The sequence below is a fragment of the Balearica regulorum genome, chromosome 13, assembly GCF_011004875.1.
Source record: "Balearica regulorum gibbericeps isolate bBalReg1 chromosome 13, bBalReg1.pri, whole genome shotgun sequence".
NCBI classification, from domain to species: Eukaryota; Metazoa; Chordata; class Aves; order Gruiformes; family Gruidae; genus Balearica; species Balearica regulorum.
Window position 1 is genome coordinate 19,488,108 of NC_046196.1, and position 19,916 is coordinate 19,508,023.

Here is a 19,916-nt window from a genome sequence, read left to right on the forward strand (position 1 = left end):
AATTACAGCACGCTCTCTCCCCTCCCCTTCCCAACCTGAGAAACTTCAAGGTCAATACTCAGTAATAACAGTTTCAGAATTAATTTCATAACCGAAAAGCCAAATCGACTGCTCACTGTAGGGTGCCTCAATTTCTTCTTCTCCATCCAAACTTAGACATAAAAGTAATATTTGTTCACCATGCCCTTCTGACCATTTCCCAAGATAAGTCCCAGCAGTTTTCCCATAGACTAACCAAGTTTTGCACCCAAACCAAGATTTGGTGTCAGTATTTCCAGTAACCCCCAACAGCAGGTAGTGGCAACAGGTTGCCTTTTATTCTGACTTATTGCAGATCATTTGTCCTTGGTTTTCTTTACTAGGTTCTATGCTACTTTGGCCTCTTCACTCTTCCATACACCTGCTTCTGAAAGGTTTGAGCTCTCCAGTGACTGTGGGAGCACAAGTTGAATCAAGTAAAAGCCTTATGCTTATGCCAGATCCTATACAAATCAATGGCAGCTTTGCTCAAGGCTGATACTAGGGCACCAGAGATTCTTGGAGATGCAGAGGAGAAAACTCTTTGTGATTACCTCAAAACTAGAAAGACAATCTATGGAATCCTATTGCTTAAGATGCAGTCAGCTTTTTCTTGAGTACTTCATATCTTGCTTAAACTGACAGTAAAGACGACAAAGGTATGGCACTGTAGTGGCTCATTTCTCCTGTAGCTGTGAGCCCTTATAGGAGGGTCAGATTTTTGTCACTAGCTAAGCTGTCTAGCAGGGCCTGATTGGTTCTCTTTAGCTGCAGGGGATCTTGTGAAGCCTCTAGGCTGTTCCCTCAACAATCCTGTTCTGGCCTTTGATAACCAGGAAAACAAGTAGCACCAGCAGCATTTCTGTTTCTCATTGAGGCATCTTTTCCCAAGGCACAGCATTTCAAGAAGCTATGCTTACCCTCTTGCTGAAAACAACATTCTAATATTTGGCTAGCTCTGCAGGAGCTGTCAACAGTCAGTAGTGCAGGTATGCACATAAACAGGGCAGAGAAGATAAACTAAATAAACAAGCTGCCTTGCTTATCTTTCATATGAAGGGTAAGTCTAACCTTTTCACCACAAAACTCTAGGCCAATGCAGCCAAAACAATGGGATGAAGTAGCCAAACTGTTTATCACATCTCCCTCAAAAGGAAAAGTTTTTGATTGATTACTTCAGAGGCTTTGAGTTTTCTTCTGTATACCTTTCTCAGTTAGTTGTCCTATGAAACTGCCATGTAGATCTTAGGTTTTAAGAGCAGTGGTTTACCTCACCATTCTACAAGGTATGTTGTATATATCTTGCCCTTCTCTCTTTTGATACCTGAGGACCTTCTCCAAGTATTTCCTCTCCTTATAAGACTGCTCTTGCAGCATCTTGGTCATGTCTTTCAGGACCATAAAATCACATTTAAAAGCAGCTTAACTAAAGAGAAAGGACAGTAGGGAGCTCATTTCCAAATTCGCTGCTGATAAACTAGTCAGTAGAAGAGTTGCATTTTTCTATGTGAGTTACAGCTGTTTAATGTGCTTGCTTCCTCCCCAGTTACTAGTCCATAGTAGAGATGCACATGCTTGTTAACTCACTCCAAACAGAGTCCCTAAGGTCAAACTGCTTTCTGTAGGTACCTGAATGTGAGGTAGCACAAGCAGTCCCCACAGTGGTTCTTACAAAGTTTATTCTAAAAAGATAGAAGAAATAACAGACATTCATAGAGATAGTATAGCTACTCCCAAAACCAAGTTTCGCATTTGACAACAGCTTGCTATTCAATCCTCCAAAAGACTAAAGTACTCAAGAGCTCAATGTAAGCTAGGAATCAGGAGCAGCTTTAATCATGGACACCACATGTATTATATAAAACAACTCTCAAATTTGTTGAGCAAGAGATGTAGTCTTACAGAATTCTCACATAGACATTTGAAGTACGGTACCATAAATAGCTTAAAGTCCTTAATAACAGATATCTGCATCAGAGCACTAGTATCAAAGAATAATCAAAATCCCAAATCTCATCATAAGCACTCCAAGCACAAAAAAGCTAACACAGTGAGAAACAGGGTTTGTTTTCTTAATGAACAGTAAGGCAAATACTTCTTTACAAGCCTCAGAAGATAACAAGTACTTCCAAAGAGGTAAAGCAGTAAAAGATAATCAACTAACCAAAGACAAGCACTGCTGAGAAACAGTACCATGCTATTCCAAAGAACTCCACCATCAGGGAAGAAGCTGTAGTACACATGAAACTCCATTTTAACCAAATCAAAAACTGCACTAAGTAGAAACTTCAAGAACACAGTATTAAGAAAACAGGTGGTATTAATACTTATCAGAAGAGCTGTAGACCTGAGTGGCAGTCAGTGCTGGCCTATAGAAACCCCAAGTAGCTAATTGTCATTGTTGTTATCTGGACCTAGGAGTTTGCATCACCTGTGTTGCCCCCAGGTGCCTTCTCTTTGAGTATTCAGTACTCTTCCAGATCACCAGTAGTAACTCAGTGGTGGGTTTTATTGCTCGAATGGTCCACAACATCCAAAGTAGCTAGGGGCTACAGCCAAGTAGCATACAGAGGGCAATCTGGAGGTTGGACTGTAAGCTTTGGTGTCTCAGAACGTGTGAAAATGCTGGCGGCCCAACAAGAGAAAATGGGGAGTAGAGAAGGATCAGCCTTTTACTGAGGAAAGAGAGCCCTTCTCTTAACATTTTCAAGAGTAGGTGCTGAAATAGATATGAACTCAATAATGTGATAGGCCTAACAGTGGTATCCTGGCAAATAGGCCACTACAGAGTGGCACTACTGACTACCTCTACTCACATTTGGTCATAGTGATATGCTGAGCATCTGGCAAGTTCTGTTTAAAAGACCTTTTGTTGAAATGTGTCAATTCAAAGAAAAACAAACTTCTTCCTGAAAGCAGGTGTTCAAATATGAAACTTCGTGGAGTTGCCAGTGAATGCATAAATAACGTGTTTTGATATATGTAAGAATAAGCAACATTTAATTGCACAATTCCAGTTGTGAACAAGAAATTACATGAATTCCCAAAGCTCCTATTCCTACGGCATGTTCTGAGAAACATGAAATCAGTATATTGAACACATCCTTATTTTCTTTCAGAATTCAGAAGGCTTTTAGAAGTGGCTAAAGAGACTGGTAGAGATATGACATACATAATGTCACTTTCCCAGTGACATTAATGGAAGTTGTGCCCATTCATAACAAGTTTAACATTTATTACAAGAAAAAAGCAATGAATAAAAAGCATGGGGGTTTTCCTTGCTGCTGAGCCTGGCTGCAGAAAGGGTCTTCATTCACTTCATGTACTGAGAGTGGCTGCTACGCCATCTGTGTTGGAGTCAGAGGCTTTTTTTGCTGAGAGCAGAGATGAGAAATCTCAACTTCCCCCTGAGGATGTACATGGTCCATCAGGCAGTGATGGAGATGAGTTTTATTTCACATTCCTGGTATGGCAACAAAGACGACATTAAATCTAGCATATTTTAGCTGGCCTTTTGAAAAGAATGTTTTTTTGAACACAGAACTATGGGACCTGCTGACTGAAATAGAAGCTGGATTTTTATGTGGCTACTGTCTGGTTTTCAATGATAAACCAAGCAATATGAAGAACCATGTATTTCTGCTAGTAAATAAGGTTTTCAAATGTAATTCTGATGAGGAGTTCAACACAGAAAAAACTCTTACCCTCTTCCTTTGGCTTAGCAGAGGTACCTGGACCTAGTTAAAGTTTGTTTTATATGTGGTATAAATAACCTGTGGAGATGCCTTCAGCTTGCAAAATTTTCATCCAAATTCCATTTTAATCCAGTAACTCGGACTCACAGTATTGCATTTGGAGTAGTTTCTGATTTTAAACTAAACATCAATTGTTCATTTTAAACTCCAAAATTTAACTGAAAAATTAGCCTACACTAGTATGATGACATCTGAGTCTTGTTTCCTAAGGAGTTCAACAGCTTCTGTGAGCTCTACTGTCTCCAAGTAATGTATAGATGTCACAGTCTAGCTACCCTAATGCAGCAGGTTTGGAGTCTCTTTATGAGTGTTTGACATGGGTTTCTTTGATGATGTCAGTATATAAAATCACTTAGGCATCCGGGGTTGAAGCATGTCTAATTCATTAGTTACAAAGGTGAGATCAGTTTCTTGGCCAGTTTTGTATCTGTGCGATACACCTTAAAGCATAAGAAATATAAGCATCAAGAAAAGGTCAACTTTGCTAAAATATGTAGACTTTTTCCTCTAAACCTTTTATCTGTAGGACTATCGACTTCTAATTTTTTTTTCTAAGTTGCCTTCTCCGCTTCTTAGAAAATTTGCCACTGTATGCCCAATTTAAAGACATTATTGAGTTTCCCTAAAAATACTGACAGGAAAGTCATAGTACCCAGGCTTTGATTGTGGACATATGGTCAATAATGAGATTCTAATTAGGTTTTGATAGTTAAGCCTGGTGTGAGAAGGGTCAGTCTCTTAATCGTGTTAGACTTTGAAGAGATTACAGGAGTGACTTTTTCCTCCTTAGAGACTCTGCACTAAGCTGCCTCTAACTAGATTGCAACACTAAATGTAATTTGATAAATGTTGGCACATTATGCTGTATTAGCTATAAAATCACACACACAAATTTATTCATTTTGCAACCCCACAGCACTGAATTGCAATATGAAAAAGGGCACCCCACACATACTCCTACTGGAATAAACTCTTGGCATAATCACAAATGTCCAATTAAACAGGCACTGTGAATTCTAACAGGATTTGTTCTCTCTGCAGGCTTTACTGACAGAGGTGAATTAACACAGAAAAAGGACTACCTTTAACTTCAGTCTCCCAGTAAGTTTTCTCTGACTTGCTACTTCTGTGTAGATCAGAAATAACAGTAAAAAGCATCTCCATCACTTCTACTGTAATTTCTGTTCTAACTTCATGCAAAATGAGGGTTTCAGGTAAATGAATGCCACTGCTGGTATTAGAGAAAAGCTGAAGGGGAGGGGAAAGTGTGGGGACATAAATCCTTTGCCTTAGAGGACTTGGCATTCTCATCTCACATACCTATCCTTCCTCCACCTCCTCTCCATCAAATACTAGCTTTACAGCCACGAGACACATTTCAAGTAACTAGATCTGTATTATGCAGTTTTCAACAGCAATAGCATTTATTTCTGTACATGAAAAATTGACACGTACTTTAGATCAAAGGCTGTAGTTTTTGTATTAATCTCTCTGATTTTGCATATAAGTTTTCATCCTTGGGGGTCAGCGAGCTTTCATAGTGAAAGATTTCTGACTGTTACAGAGACAATAAGCTACCTTCTCCAAAGCCACCATTCTTGCCTGCCATGGTACCCAAGGTACAGTCTAACCAGGAAGCCAGAAGTATTGCTGTGCAGGGGACAGCAGAAGATGCAAGTGTCAGAATTGGATTTAGCCATATTAGGATGTAGCCCTATTGACTTTCAAGAAAATGTCATCTACAGTCAGTATGCATTCTTAAGATGTATGGCCTGATTGTACAGGTGCTGAGGTAAAAACACTTCAGCTTTACCCAGTGATGTGCATTTTATGCCAGTTTCCATTCATTACTGACATAACAGCTGGCAGAAAGAAAAACGTAGATGAAGGACGTGTTCTGTCCCCAAACACAAGGCGTAAATCATGCCTGTTTAAAAGGAGTTGTTTTTAAAATCTTAAGAAAAAAATACATTGCAGAAACCATGCACCACTCTGGGAACCAAAGAACTGCTAAGCTTTGCTCATAGCAGAATCTTGTACAGCTTTAGCTTCAGTGTGTGAAAAACAAGGCATGGGAGTTAAACTGAATCCACCGAAGAGACAGGCTGGAGTAAAGCTCATCTGCTTTTTATTTTCAGTATGTTCATTTTAGTTGGCTGGCCTGGCTGACCACTTCAATAAGCTCTTCTGAGGTGAGAAATACTTCCATAAATGCAAGCTAGCTGTTGAAAATGGTAATGAATGGAGCCCAACCAAACACACTTTTATGAAAAACAGAGCTGAAGCTACTCTGACAAGACAAGAGTTGTGCTAGTTTAAAGTCCATAAACAATAAACAGGGCCGTGCTTCACCCCTAGCGCAGCTGGCCTCTGAGGAAGCTAATTGTACTTGTCCTTGAAAGAGAAAAGAGCAGATAAACCACAAAGAGTTATATTGTGGGAACAGCTTGTATGGACTCTGGTGAAGGACATGAAAGGAGCCAACTAAAAATACATTTAGTCTTGATTGTAGCCAGCTTATTTTGATGGGTACTATTTACATATTCCATTTAGATCTTTAATGTTTCTGTGGTGAATTTCTTTCTTTTTTTTAAAGCGTCAGCAATTGATTCCCTATTAACTAGGGGTTTTTTCAGTCTAATGGAAAAGGAGTCAAGGTATTTAATCATAGCTGTAAATTGAAAAGCAGAAAAAAAATTAATTGCTATGACTTAGGAAATTGTTTCAGACGTGTAACAAGAAAATCCTATGTGTTTGGCTATATAAAACAGGCAAGTTTGGCAAAAAGTACTGCATTCATATGACTTGCTATCTTTTTATCTATATTAAGTCTTAAATTTAGAATTTATGTCTCTCAATTTTAAGCTGCAGTTCTTATAATCCTTACTGTTGCTTGCAGATTGAGAGTGGATCTCCTGTATTAACTTCCTGTCATTTGAAAGACCCAACCAAAAATGAACTCCCAGAAACAGATTATCAGAAACCAAGGAGCAATAATCAAGGTAAGTTCATAAGCTTCTTGACTTTGAGTTCTTTCTATTTCTACAAAGTATTTTTTCATTCACATGCTGTGCTGGCTGCTGGTTTTCCCTGTTGTTGACACACAATGTAAAGGACTAAGTTGCCAGAAAGGGACCAGACATCTTAGCATTGACAACATCATATACATCATACATAACTGCTCAATGTAAGTCACAGTCTGTACAATAGATAGAGATACTCTTGTATTGTCACATAGAAAACAGCATTTTGAGAGAGGCTCACCTCAGCTCTTATGTTTCAGTGTGCTGAAGAGAAGAGCTTTTCAAAGGTACTGCTTTTTGAGACTTAAATGTCTGGGTTGGGTTGGAAGGAAGGACTTACTTTCACTCAGGGTCACTGCCCTGACCTCCTGCAGAAGTGCCAAGGACAGGCCAAACACAAAGTTGGTGGTTCTCTTGAACCCTCCACCTAAGAGCATATGATGTGGTGCATTCCTTACACTATGCTAGCTATGGTTCAGATCTGTCCAATACTTTACTCTGTTTGAACCTTGGCGATTGCCTTATGTCTGGAGGCGTTCAGACACTACCGTGTCCTCCTGGCAGTAGTATTTTATTGACAAGAGAAGAAGCTACATCAAGAGGATATCTCCCATCTTGGAGCTGGCAGGCAAAATATGTGGTGAATGTCTACTTTGGTTCTTCTTAAAAAGCATCACTTTATGAAGACTGACTTTGCCAGATGTTTAACTTTTATCTCACATCCACTGCTGCAGTTTAAAGAGGAGTTTAATTTGGAGTAACTTGTCCCTGCTGCCAGACAGTCCCATCCCATTGCTACATGGCTGTCTGACCGCTTGTGCCAGCACAAAAGAGGCAGAGGTAGAAGCCAGAAGAAGAAGCAGGAGAGGACAGGCAGGACTGCCTCCAGAAGCAGTAGCAAGCTATGGCAATTCAAAACCTTGCATGAACTTCCCTAGATTTGAGCTGAGAGGACCGTTGAGCATGAATTAAATGGTTATATGCATATCTGACAGCAGAAACATAGGCACCTCCTGGGCAGGGTGAAAGGAAACAGATAAATAGCGGTCAAGCATTGGATATTTATACACCAAAATGGTAGCTTGCTGCTTTCATCTCCCTGTTGAAGGTAATCCAGAATATCGTGTCATAGATCCTGACTGCCTTCACTTAGAAGATGAGTGGCCCAGCTGGTATTTTCCTCTTCTAGCAATTCTGTAAAAACTTTCTTTGGTAAGCTAGCTCAATTTTTGGTTGTACTTATTTAATAATGGATGAGACTTATGCAGCATACAGTCTCATCCTCTCCCTCTTACATTTACTTTAACATCATAGACTCACTGGCCTACTTGCATGACCTCTGCCTAAGGTCTCTAACTTTGTTACTACCCCGTTAGCAATGCCATCTCTGCGGGCCATGGACACATCCTGCCACATTTCTGTTTCAGTAGTGACATCTATTTTATTGACATTGCCAGCAAATAGCAGACATCATTGCAAGCTGGAGAGCCTCAGACCTGATGGCGTCAAGTACTGACAGCTACCTTGGCAGTCCCACGAGACAGTGCAGAGAACCTCAGACAAAGCTCTGGGTGGAGATAAGTTGGAGACACCTCCCATTGCCACTCAGCAGTAGCCAGGTACCCCTTATGCTTTTGAAATTGTCCTGTTTGCTCAGCCTTTCACCCATTTCTCAGCTCAGAGTTAGCCCATCACGCATAGTAAGCACACGGGCTGTCTAGCACTTCTTGAAGTACTAGGACAGGCCTGCCTCAGGAACCAACCGAAGACATGAACATCAGGCCTGTCAGGAGTAAACAGTGTCCGCCTGGCTGGCAGGCACCTTCCCCAGCTTGAGGAAGAGATGTGCCCTTATAACCCTTTTCCCAACAGTGAGAGACCTGCCTGCCTTATTTTAAGGGCAGAGAGATAATTTCGGACAGAGGTTGCTGATCAGACTCCATTTTAGTCGATTGTCCACTGGCAGGGCGCAGTCTGTTCAAAGAGCTGCCTGAGCTTGGAATACTGAGTGTGGCTATGATGGGAAATTTTCTTCAAAATCCCATCACCTGCTGGGCTGCACTGTAGTTCTGAGTGCTGCTGTCCAGAGCGATGGGGTACCTCTCCCCAGGGGAGAGCGGCGCTTTGTCTTGGCAGCACCTGCCTACAGAGCTGGGCCAGTGACCATGCAAGGGGATTATCACTCCAGAACGGAATGAGAACTTTTCAACTCCAGAGCACAGCATGAGGCAGGTTTTTTTCCCCTTCCCAAGGGAACTACTGAAAAAGCAAACATTATTATGGATGATGCAGATGAGAAAATGAGAAATGGGGACAGGGGAGGAGGATGTATTGTTTAAATGGAAATTTATTAATTTATCATGTTTCATTTCCTATCAGTGCATTTAGAATTCAAAGAAGTACTGTTTAGATGAATAGCATGAAAAATTGCCACTCAACATTAATTCCCAAGTCATCTGGGTAACTGCTGTGGTATTCCTCGTCCTGGGGAAGCACCAAAGGAGGCAGCCTGGTGCCCTCTGCTGGGTTTCAGGGCTAAGGCAAACGTGCTTTGCGATGAAGGCGCAACGCACTGCTCCTCAGAAAGTAAAACAGCTTTTTGATTGCGAGTTTTCTCCAGATGAAAGATAAAGCAAAGTAACACCTTTGTGTTACAATAGGATTTTTTTTTTAATAACTAATTATTAAAACTATAACATGCAGGTTTTAAGTGTAATTCTATATACTCATAGACAAAGAGCTTACATGAACTCTGTCATGTTGTGTTTTAATTGCAGTGTTCTCATCTCCTTACCAAAGAAAGGTTTTAGAGGAGGGACAGGAATGGAAGATGAGCATTCAGTTGCCCTCACAGAAGCTGACTCAACCAGAAACTACCTTTTTCATTGATGTTTTTCTTACACAAGCTTTTCCATGCCACTTCCAGTTGTCACTGGCATGCACCCCTAGATTCTGCACTTTGACGTAAGCTAAGCCTCAGAGGAGCTTATTTGGAACCTTCTGTCTATAAAGATGTCTTAGATAATTGGGAGTCTCTTAAATCTCAGGTTTCACACAATGCTGAATTAGGATTTTTTTTTAATCCACAATTGCATAGAATCACCTGTAAAAACCTAACCTAATGTATAAGTAAGGATATTCACTTGGCTTGATGTTAAAAACATAATAAAGCCACAAACAGGTTACTTGGGTTGGGTAATAGATGGCACCAAAATCCTTTTGTGAGGTGGAGTTACGACATCCAAATGCATAAAATTTCCTAAGGAACAAGTGTGTATCTTTCTCAGCATGTTTATATTAGAAGTTTACATTTGGTAAAAAAAAAAGTATCTCATAGTTAGGCCTATAAATGTCTGAAGAATAGTTTTCATAAACTTTTTTTTATTGCTGCTATAAAAGAATGCTTGCAAATAGGTGTAAACTACCATGACTGCCATATACTTGCATACTATTAGTCCTGTAACAAACAGCACACTATTTACAAGTAAGCAAGTTGTTTTTTGTTTTTTTTCCATTGGTTTTAAAATGTGAGTGAAATGAATTTTGGTTTTCAAAACCAGAAAAGCAAAGACCGTTAAAAAAAAAATAGAAAAATATCCATTAGAGAGAGATCTTGCACGCACTAGTATCATCCTGCTCCCATCGGGTATGTCCTGTGTTTCACAGAGAGAACAAACTTAGGCCTATAAAACTCTTTAACAAGCATTTTTTTATTATGTTATGCTTATTCAAGATAAAAGCCTGGATAGTTTCTCAGATTTCTGTCTCACAAATTGGTCATGCTGTCCTCCGTGAAACAACCACAAGTACTATCCCGACAGGGCTGACAGAGCTGGTATACAGACTGGAGAGAGCACATGGGTCAGAGAAATGTGTCACTCCCCACCTTTTTTCCCATACTACTAATCCATCCCATAGAGGTTAGCTCACACTGGTCCCTCGTATAGGATTACTGCTTTCCCAGACAGCCAGAAATCTTGAGGCCGTACCAGCTTGTGTGTGTCCCATGGTTTACAGGTACAGAGTTGTACCTGGCTATTGCATACGGTAGTAACTCCAGACCCAGGAGCCTTTACTGACTTCGGCACTAAGCTGGCACCTCCACAGTGTGGTACATGCCCAGTTTGGGGGAGCACCAACACCTCTGCACCATCTTCCCCTCACCCAGTGAGAAGTCAGATCACAGCAGCACCATGCAGGGAAGGACGAATGGGGTTTTCCTAGGTAATTCACCACAGCACAAAGAATACGTTCAAAGTGTATGCAACGTTTTATTGAAAAAATACGAATGTTCTGTACATAAAGTACAACTCAATGGGCTTGATAAAATCTCCAGAGACTTATTGGTTAATCTAGGTCATCTTTTCTTCTGTCTCCTCTAAGGGCATAAAGCATACAATGAAGCAGCAGGTCCCCTTCACTTGTGTGAGTGCAATCCCATCGCTATGTGTGCAGCATAGCACCTGGCTCTACAGACAGGGTTCCAACATGCTCAATGTACTTTGATGGATGGTCTGCGAGAAATTTAAAGCATGGAAGAACTGCACAGGACTGGTCCTCCAATCCACTGATGATGCAAAATTTATTGAGAGATCTCTGTTAGCCTAAACAGTCTGCATCTGCGTATCCAATACTTCTGACAAATAAATACAAAAATAAATAGGGATCTGGCCTCACAGAACCTCAAGTCTCAGAAGCAACACAATTTGTAGCAAGCTACATACATAATTTCAACTCTATCAACATAATTTATTTAAATCTCTATCAATAAATGTATTAAAAGTATAAATTCTTACCCAATACTGAGAGTTTAGTTCTGGAAATAAACCCAGAAAAACAAAGCTTTTTAAGTCCTCTCTTACAATTTAGTGTGCTCTTAGAAAAGGCTTTATAGTTGAACTTCAGCAGAAACTAGCTGCTATATAATGTAATTCTATCCCCCAAACCTAATACAAAAAGCTCTTAAAATCTTTTTACAGTAACTGGCTTTCATGTCCTAACTTTACATACAGTTACTAAAAATACTGCACATAGCAGTGCTGACTAAAAATAGGCTTAGTGTTAAACTACATGCACAAATGCTGGAGTACCAAAGCAGAAACAATAATGTGGCAGCTTCACAATTAACTTATGTTGCTAATTGGATGGTGTAACAATACTGCATCCCAAAAGATATGTATGTTGCAAATGGAAGGACGATGAATAGGACTGGATGAGGAGAAAGTTAGGCAAAAAACCTTTTTTTCTTGTCCATTTAAAACTGGAATGTCCGTTATCGCCAAGAAGGTAAATGTAGACCAGGGTTAGAAGCTTGTACTAAATCAGGAGTAAATTGTGATGACTTCTCGGCCGCCTCCTCTTACAAGTAATACTCTCTCCAGACCCTCAGTCAAGACTTCAAGAAACTCCATGTCTGTTTCCATAAAGTTAAGGACAAAAGAACTATCGAACTCAAAACACGCAGTGATCAGCCTCTGTACGGGGTTTATGTGGCCAGGTTTTGGTAGCAGGGAGGCTGCAGGGGCATCCTCTGTGGGACAAGACCAGGGCCTGTCCCCATGTTGGGCAGAGATGGTTTCAGCAGCTCCAAAACAAACCTGCCACAGCCCAAAGCTGAGCCCATCAGTGACGCTGGTGGCACCAGGTTACAGTCAACACTCCCTCCCAGACACTCTCCATGAATGTTGAGTGTTTTTCAGTCACAGTGGCTCAGCCTCTCCAGGGAAGGGTGAAGGAATAAGCATCCTCACCCACAACCTCAAGTTTAAAATCTCTCCTGAGCTGCAGTAGCTGTGGTTGAAACCTTGTTATGCTAAGAGGATAAAGGGGCCAGCACACTGTCACAAAACAGATGTTACTACGACCTAGATTTAGAAGAAAAGAGTCGTTTGTTCTATGATTTGTGCCATCTATTTTTTTGGCACAGGCCAGTGAAAGGCTCGCTAATTTAATGGCACAACCAAGGCTGAAGAGCGGCTGTGGACAGAGAACTGCAGCGCCAACAGGCTCACCAGATCACAACCCGCAGCTCTGGCCTGGCTTAGAGGCATGGTGCAGGTGCCTAAATACCATGGGTTTGAATTTTAATCTTACCAGAGCATTGTACGTGGGGCTAAGCTCCCAAATTCCGATGTGTGAACTATGTCTGAGACACTTCTCCTGTTCACTTGAGTTCAGACATTGCCCTGCCCAGAGCGTTGGCTGCTGTGAATGCCTTGTTAAACATCTGCTACATCTACTACTGAGAATTAAACAAAATAAATTTAATTTAATTTAATAAATAAATAAATTAAATCAAGATTTCAAACCTACAAGGCTTCCCCAGCAACCAGTGGCAACTTTAAGCAATTACTACATAACAGCCACAAACCAGTACCCCCCACCCAGTGGACACTGTTTCACATATTAGAGCTTGGCAGCATTTGCGGCAAAATGAATTCAGGAGCACAGGGTAAAGGAAGATTTTTCCGAATGGACCAGGTCTTGCCTAAAAGGATACAGTTTTCATCACCATCAGTGTTCTTTGGAGGACCAGGCATGTTGAGGAGAACAAGTCTGGCATCGTGGGATCTATTTACAATAACTTCATTTAGCTTCACTGCTGTGTGCATTCTTCGGACATTAGACTGGTTCCTGTAGAAGAAGCACATTCAGACTTAATGTTAGAAACATGCCTCTGAAAAGTGAATGATTAAAAAGGCCCTTAAAAGCATACCTTAAATCTCTTAAATACTGTGTGACATGTGAAGTCAACACACAGTAAAATATTTCAGACTTAATCATTAAGATACAAAAGAGATTTCACAGAGTTCCTCAGGTACCGCTCGTCCACTGGTTTTAAGATTCCTGGAGTCAAGTCTCCAGTTTACGAAGTTACATTGCTTTTCAAGAAGTATATTTGATAAAGAGGATTTACAGTCTTGTGCGAGAAATTAAAACACATTTGCACGAAGGGACGTCTCTCTGACCATGGACACTTGTGCCTGCAGAGCCTCCCCTTCTGCAGATCCCCTCGCTCCCACGGCAGCCCAGACTATGCACCTCTCCAGACTCACTACTGGAAAACTCTCTCAGAGACCCATTGGAACCAAGTAGGAGACTGGTACCATTGCGCTCAGTCCACACTTCCCTGAGTGCGCTTGGTTTTTGTGCGGAACAGCAGTTGCCATCTCCAGAGAAAGCCTGGCCTCCTAAAGATTCATAGGCTGGAACACAGCCTACAAACAGCTGGCTGGCTGTACGCCTGCTAATGGGGCTTTTCCGGGGTACAGTACGGATTTTAACCTTTCCTTCAGTTGGACACTCATCAACCTCTCTGCCTGGATATTTACAAGAAAGACTTATGACCCCAGTATCTTTAAAATCTCAATCATGCTTTCAAATTTGAGCAGCCACTTGGTTCAAAAGTTAGGGAGAGAAGGGAATAGGTGCAGCATGATCTCGTAAGCCTCTGCTCCTTAAGAATCCAGGCTAACAGAGGTAACAGGTTTAATTATTCAGAATGTATCATCACAAAATAACACCAATTACGCTGGGACAGAACTGGAGAGTATCCTTTGGGGATTTTGAGCCAGGGAATGTTTCCTTCCTACAGGAAATCATTATTTTGGTAACATAAAAGGAAAAACAATACAGAAATAGCCATATCAAAGGCAGAATATATTTGCAGCTTTGAGGATTTCCACTTGGGTGTTTTCCTTCATTTTAATATATTAAAACCAAGTATTAATAGAAACAAATTAATATAAATCTACAGTTCAGCTTTACATGTTACAAGTGAAAGTCTTTAGTAACCTTGCTGCTCTTCCAAATATTTAGGTTTGCAAGGCAATGTTTTATATAGACAGAAAACAGAAGACGCAATGGTAAGAATAATGTGTATTATACTAACACCACAATTTACCCACTTTGAATTACCTCTCTGGAATTTCACATTCTTATTTAATTTAGAGCAAGGACATCCTCTGCCTTCACCACATCAGCTTCAGAAAGCCAGGGACAACACAGTGGCCAGATTATGTGTACAGGAAGTGAGGAAGAAACCAGCACCAGAAACAATATACTGTCATTAACTATGTATAGTTTTGGAAAAGTAATTGAAAACTAAAGGTTGGGTATTCTCTGAAGTGACATTTAAAATGGCCTCTCCCCAGTGATTTGAAGGTGTAGGCTGTAAGAAGGCGTTTGTTTAGTGTCCAGAAACTGCCAGAAAGAACATCAAAGCAGTGTTTTGGAACAAGAGCTTCTCTAAATGAGTAATGTTTCCCACTTCTTGTGTCATACTCTGCTTAAGAGAATAGGTTCAAACCTGTAATTAATTGTTTTCTATCCTGACTTAGTTCTTGTCAGGACAACTCTTGTAGTTTGTTACGTGCTGTTTATAATGATACTTAGCATAAGCGGCTAATCCTGCTCCCTTTAAAAACATTGGTAAGACTGCTCAACTCTAACTCCTTTTCTTCCATAATTACATGGTTTTCCTGCTGTTAGTTGAGAAAATGAAGTCTTCCCTCTCAACCATCTTAATGTACTTCTAAGTTAAATAACAAACTTACAAGTTTTCCCACTCTCTGAAAGCATGGAAGAGGAAAAAGTACAGGTAGTTAACACCAAATTCAGCAGAATTTCTACAGTATATAAACTATGTATGATTCATCCTAAATCAGATTTGAATTCTCACTGATTTACGAGGAAGAAAAATCTGGAACTTTGTCAAGTATGCAAAGCTGAGTGAACACTTCGTGTAAGATGTACTACATCAAAGAGGTCACAGGAGATTCATGCGTTTTTATACAAAGGCACCAATAGAGCTTTACTTCTACCTATTCATGGGGCACGCACGTGGTAATACTATGGCTGTTGTTACATGTCAGTGCTCCTTCAACAGCAAGCCTGTCTTGGAGGGTTTTATCACACACATGTTCTATTCACAGTCATTCAGCACCATCTTCACAGCTTCTTCCTTGCTGCATTAAGCATCTGGACTACACATTAATGAAGTTATTAGTCTTTTTTTAAATTCTGATTAGATCAGGGAAATTATCAGTCTGGTTTTTAATTGTGTGGTTGAGGTATTTGGGGTACAGGAGGTAAGTTATAATAGGATTCAACAGCTCCAACAGAGTTTGACTACACCAAGTAAAATGTTGAGGGATGTGTGCCACATTTAATTGGTTAGAGATTTCTCAGGAGGCTAACTGCTGTCTTTTCAGTAGTCGGGTCTCAATGTTTATTGCGCAAATCTAAACCAAGGATTAAGAGACAAAGGACAAAAGCACAGCACATCTAGAGTTTCAGGAGGAGCAAGTTGTTGACTTAGACAAGACTCACGGCTTAATGCTGATGAGATCTCTGAAGCTTCCCACAGCACTGCCTCGGTTCCGCTTCTCAGCATCACATTTCTCTTTTGTCCAGGTCATCTGGATGTTCTCAGGAACCGGGTCCCCCTCATCTTCTTCATCAGAGTAGAGGCTCTCCAAACGTGCTATTGAATGTCTGTCCTTTACCAGCTGAGCCTAGAAGGCACATGAATGATGAGGTAAACTCAGAGACTTTATTTTACGTTCCCTGGTTCTGTTTAAGCAACTAAAGACCTTTTGTACAAAATAAAGCATACAGTGGAACAGTCAATTCAGCATTTAGGACAGCTCTGGTACCAGGCATCTGCCCTAGCCAATGATCTTACAGACCAAACTGACTTTAAACAGTTTTGATGGGTGTAAGCCGTGCAGAATTTGGACTAACAGAGGCCTGGTATTATACAAGAAAAAACAACAGTCTAGCTCACATCATGACATGGTCTGAAACAATGGACAAGTTTGACTCAAAACTAACAACAACAGCAACATAGTTGGACAAACACATGCAGAAAAATTAGATCATCTGCACCTTTCATAGCTACGTGTCCAAACTGGAAGGAAATCGTCAGTAGGAAAACAGGATATACTACAAATTGAGACAAACCCCGGACATCTCATATAAAGCAAAAACAAGGTCAAGAAAGGGTTGAGACAAGACTTACATCCTCAAGTCATGGACTATCATTTACATCACAAAGGGGAACACACAAGTCGTTTCTACAACATATACGCTGCTATCCTTTTCCCCCAAAACAAACCACTTCTAGCATGGTTTTGCAAGTACAGCCAGGCTATTCAATGACTACATGCAATTCTGGGAAACAAAAAAGCTACACTAAAAGTATTTCCTTACACCTTTAGAACACAGGAGTTAAATTTAAGCAGCAGCTATATATAACACTCGTAGGAAGGCACTTTGTGTCATCCACCTCAGCAGCCCGTAGCAATCAACCACAAATGACATACCTCCCTTTCCCTCTCTGTTTTTGTCAGCCTCATTTGCCTCAGCATCTGAGATCTCTGCTCCATCATAAGAGTTCTCTCATAAGTATATGCTGAGATATCACTATTGTGCTGCAGAAATAAAAAAAAAAATACTGTGCTTGTAATCAAGTCATAACCAAATACCACCATTTGCATCATAAAGTGAAAAACGGCTCAAATCCCTTACCATTTCTACTACTTCTACCTCTGCCTCTATTCGGAGTTGATAGAGGAAAGTAGCCAAATCCTTCTTCATCTGGATGCTGTTATCATCCATCTGAGCAACAGTAAAAATTCTCATCTTGCATTTTCTCCAAACCTGATGAGGGAATGCAAACTCTCAGTATTTGAACCAATAATATTTTGCTCTATGAAACAGAAACTTATCAATATATCCACTCTCATTTATCAATACAGGCTCCACTACTGGACCTTGTTTCTTTAAACTACTGCACACAGAAGTAGTTGGGCGGCAAACATTCTTTGGCCAGCTCCTTACTTTGTGCTGTTTGAGAAGAAAAGGAAGCAACATCAACATGCCTCCGTCATGCACAATCCACCACACGTCAATGTTGCCTTCATTGTAACGCTCATGGTTGCTGGGGTAGAAAGACACATTTTTGGGAACCAGCAGAGCCAGATGGGCTGCAGTTGTGCAGCGAACAGTACCTGCCCAAAAGGAGAAGAACAGACAGTTACTTCCAATTCTGAAAGTGTGATCTATGTTTGTTTGTGGGTTGTTGTTTTTTTTTTTAAAAAGTTACTGAGGAAATGTCAGCAAACCATAAAAGTCATCACTTGCATAAAGGCAAGTATGCACAGCAAGGCTTGTATAGACAGGTCAGACCAAATGACAAAGCTAGGATAAAACAGACTTGCAGGAACACAAGCCCTATTTCATGTTTGAAATAAAAGCAGCGAGCTTCAACGCTCAGTACGAGGAGAAAGCACCTGCTTTGTTCCAATCTGACTGTGTTAAGTAACCGGACCACAGGGGCAGGAGAGGCATACAGGCAAGGAGAGTGTTCACTCCAGTAGTGGAAAGAGATGGATAGGTTAGGACCAGTGACAAGGCAGAGATTATCTAGGAAACAAATCATATGTTGCCATAAAACTGGTATTTCTCAAGTCCGGAATTTTTTAACCATTCACTAGGCAGAGGAATTTTAGTTGCTAGATTAATCTTTAAAGGTCTTTCATAGGTCTTCTGCCTACAAGAAGTAAAATTTAAACTTAGAGCACTTTTGTGAGAAATTATCTACTTCACAACCATTACTAGAAAAACCAAAACCAGTTTCACATAGATTCGGTTAACATCCCCCGTGTGTACCATATGTGTAATAAACATCTCTGTTCACACAGACAGAACCTTTAAAGCTCACCTATAAACGTCTTCCATGACCTTGGATCTTCACTTTGTCTCCAGCCATATGGCCACCCCAAAACCACAGTGTTATGTTTCATGCCGCCTAGTCCACAGGACTGGATCAAGTGGGCAATTCCTTCTCGAACTTTATTGGCCACAACTACTTGACAAAATCCTTTCACCTTCTCAATGTCCATCATATTCTTAATAGTCTGCAAGAGAGATAAGGAAAAAACTCACAACCAAAAGAACTCTTAGCATTTCTCTGTCATGTGATTTCAGTGTAAATTCCTGGTTCACACATCCACAGGTAAAACATATTTCAAAGCAAAGTTCTGCTCATCTGCTTTCCTTAATAGAACAGAAGAGAAAATAGCCATTAACTGTGAATAATACTTGTTTAAAATGCACAGTTCCCTTCCAAACATAATATCTAAGAGATTGAGAAGGGTTTTTTTGTTTGTGCTATACTCTCTCATTCATAGTAGCAGTCAGTGATATCTGTGTTACTGTCTCATTTTCTAATCCTAAAACACTCACCTTTTTTAACCCAAGGTTAACTAACTTCATTCAGATTTCCAGTTTCAGATTTCTATGTAACACGCTGTGTTATTACATTCAGTTTACAAATATAAGCACTGAACCCCCCCACACCTATCAAGAATACCATACCCTTTACTTGTTTAAAAACGAAACCTACGAATTTTTCCTTTGTAACAGTTTGCCTGTATAAAAAAAGCCTCTGGGGAAGAAAACAGTGATGTGCTGATACCATACAGATGGAAACAGGGCTGTGATGCCATGTTTACACAGTGAGGAAGATGAAATTATTTCTAACAAATTTTCAGAACCATCCTTCAATGCTTTTTGTAATATACTTATCACCACACCACACTTTTCTCCATGGATGATTATGAAACTTTTAAGTCACCTGCCTACTCACCCCTTTTTACTTTAGGAATTTGTTTAGGACACCGACCTGTTCAGCAGCCTGGGCTTCTCCATAAGTTTCCAAGAAATTCCCTTGGATCACTGATCCTATGATAGTCAAACCTTTGCCAGCTTTCAACTGAGATGCAAATGTTAACAATCTAGGGTATTTTACATGCAAATCTTCATCAAGTTTCAGAAGCACTAGCAACTGAGGCCTGGAGAAAATAAAAAGAGGGAATGTATTTTTCACTAAGGCTTTAACAAAAACACTTCTAAAAACCTGCCTCTCTCATCACTTCAATCGTGCTCAAATATTAACTCTGAAACAGTACCTCCTTTCTGTACCTCACACATTAGAGGGATTTTAATTGATATTTTGTTTCTCTTGATTCAAAGCAGATTTGAAGCGTTGAGGGAATTCTGCTGCATTGTTTTGACAGTCATAAAACCCGTTCATGTACTTAGCTTAAGAGGCTTG

The 19,916-nt window shown here is 40.3% G+C and overlaps 1 protein-coding gene across 2 annotated transcripts in view; it reads right to left on the minus strand.

Moving 5' to 3' along the window:
- Positions 1-11,043: 11,043 nt before the first annotated feature.
- The window catches only part of SLC12A4 (solute carrier family 12 member 4), a 50,685-nt gene continuing 41,812 nt past the window's right edge, over positions 11,044-19,916 (minus strand). For both annotated transcript variants that reach the window (XM_075765816.1, XM_075765817.1), the window contains exons 17-24: positions 19,485-19,653; positions 18,522-18,717; positions 17,639-17,808; positions 17,327-17,458; positions 17,122-17,229; positions 16,127-16,311; positions 13,296-13,429; positions 11,044-12,209 (exon numbers count right to left, since the gene is read on the minus strand). In XM_075765816.1, the coding sequence (XP_075621931.1) occupies positions 12,118-12,209; positions 13,296-13,429; positions 16,127-16,311; positions 17,122-17,229; positions 17,327-17,458; positions 17,639-17,808; positions 18,522-18,717; positions 19,485-19,653 (1,186 nt within the window). In that variant the 3' untranslated portion in view covers positions 11,044-12,117. The remainder of the gene's footprint in view (positions 12,210-13,295; positions 13,430-16,126; positions 16,312-17,121; positions 17,230-17,326; positions 17,459-17,638; positions 17,809-18,521; positions 18,718-19,484; positions 19,654-19,916) is intronic.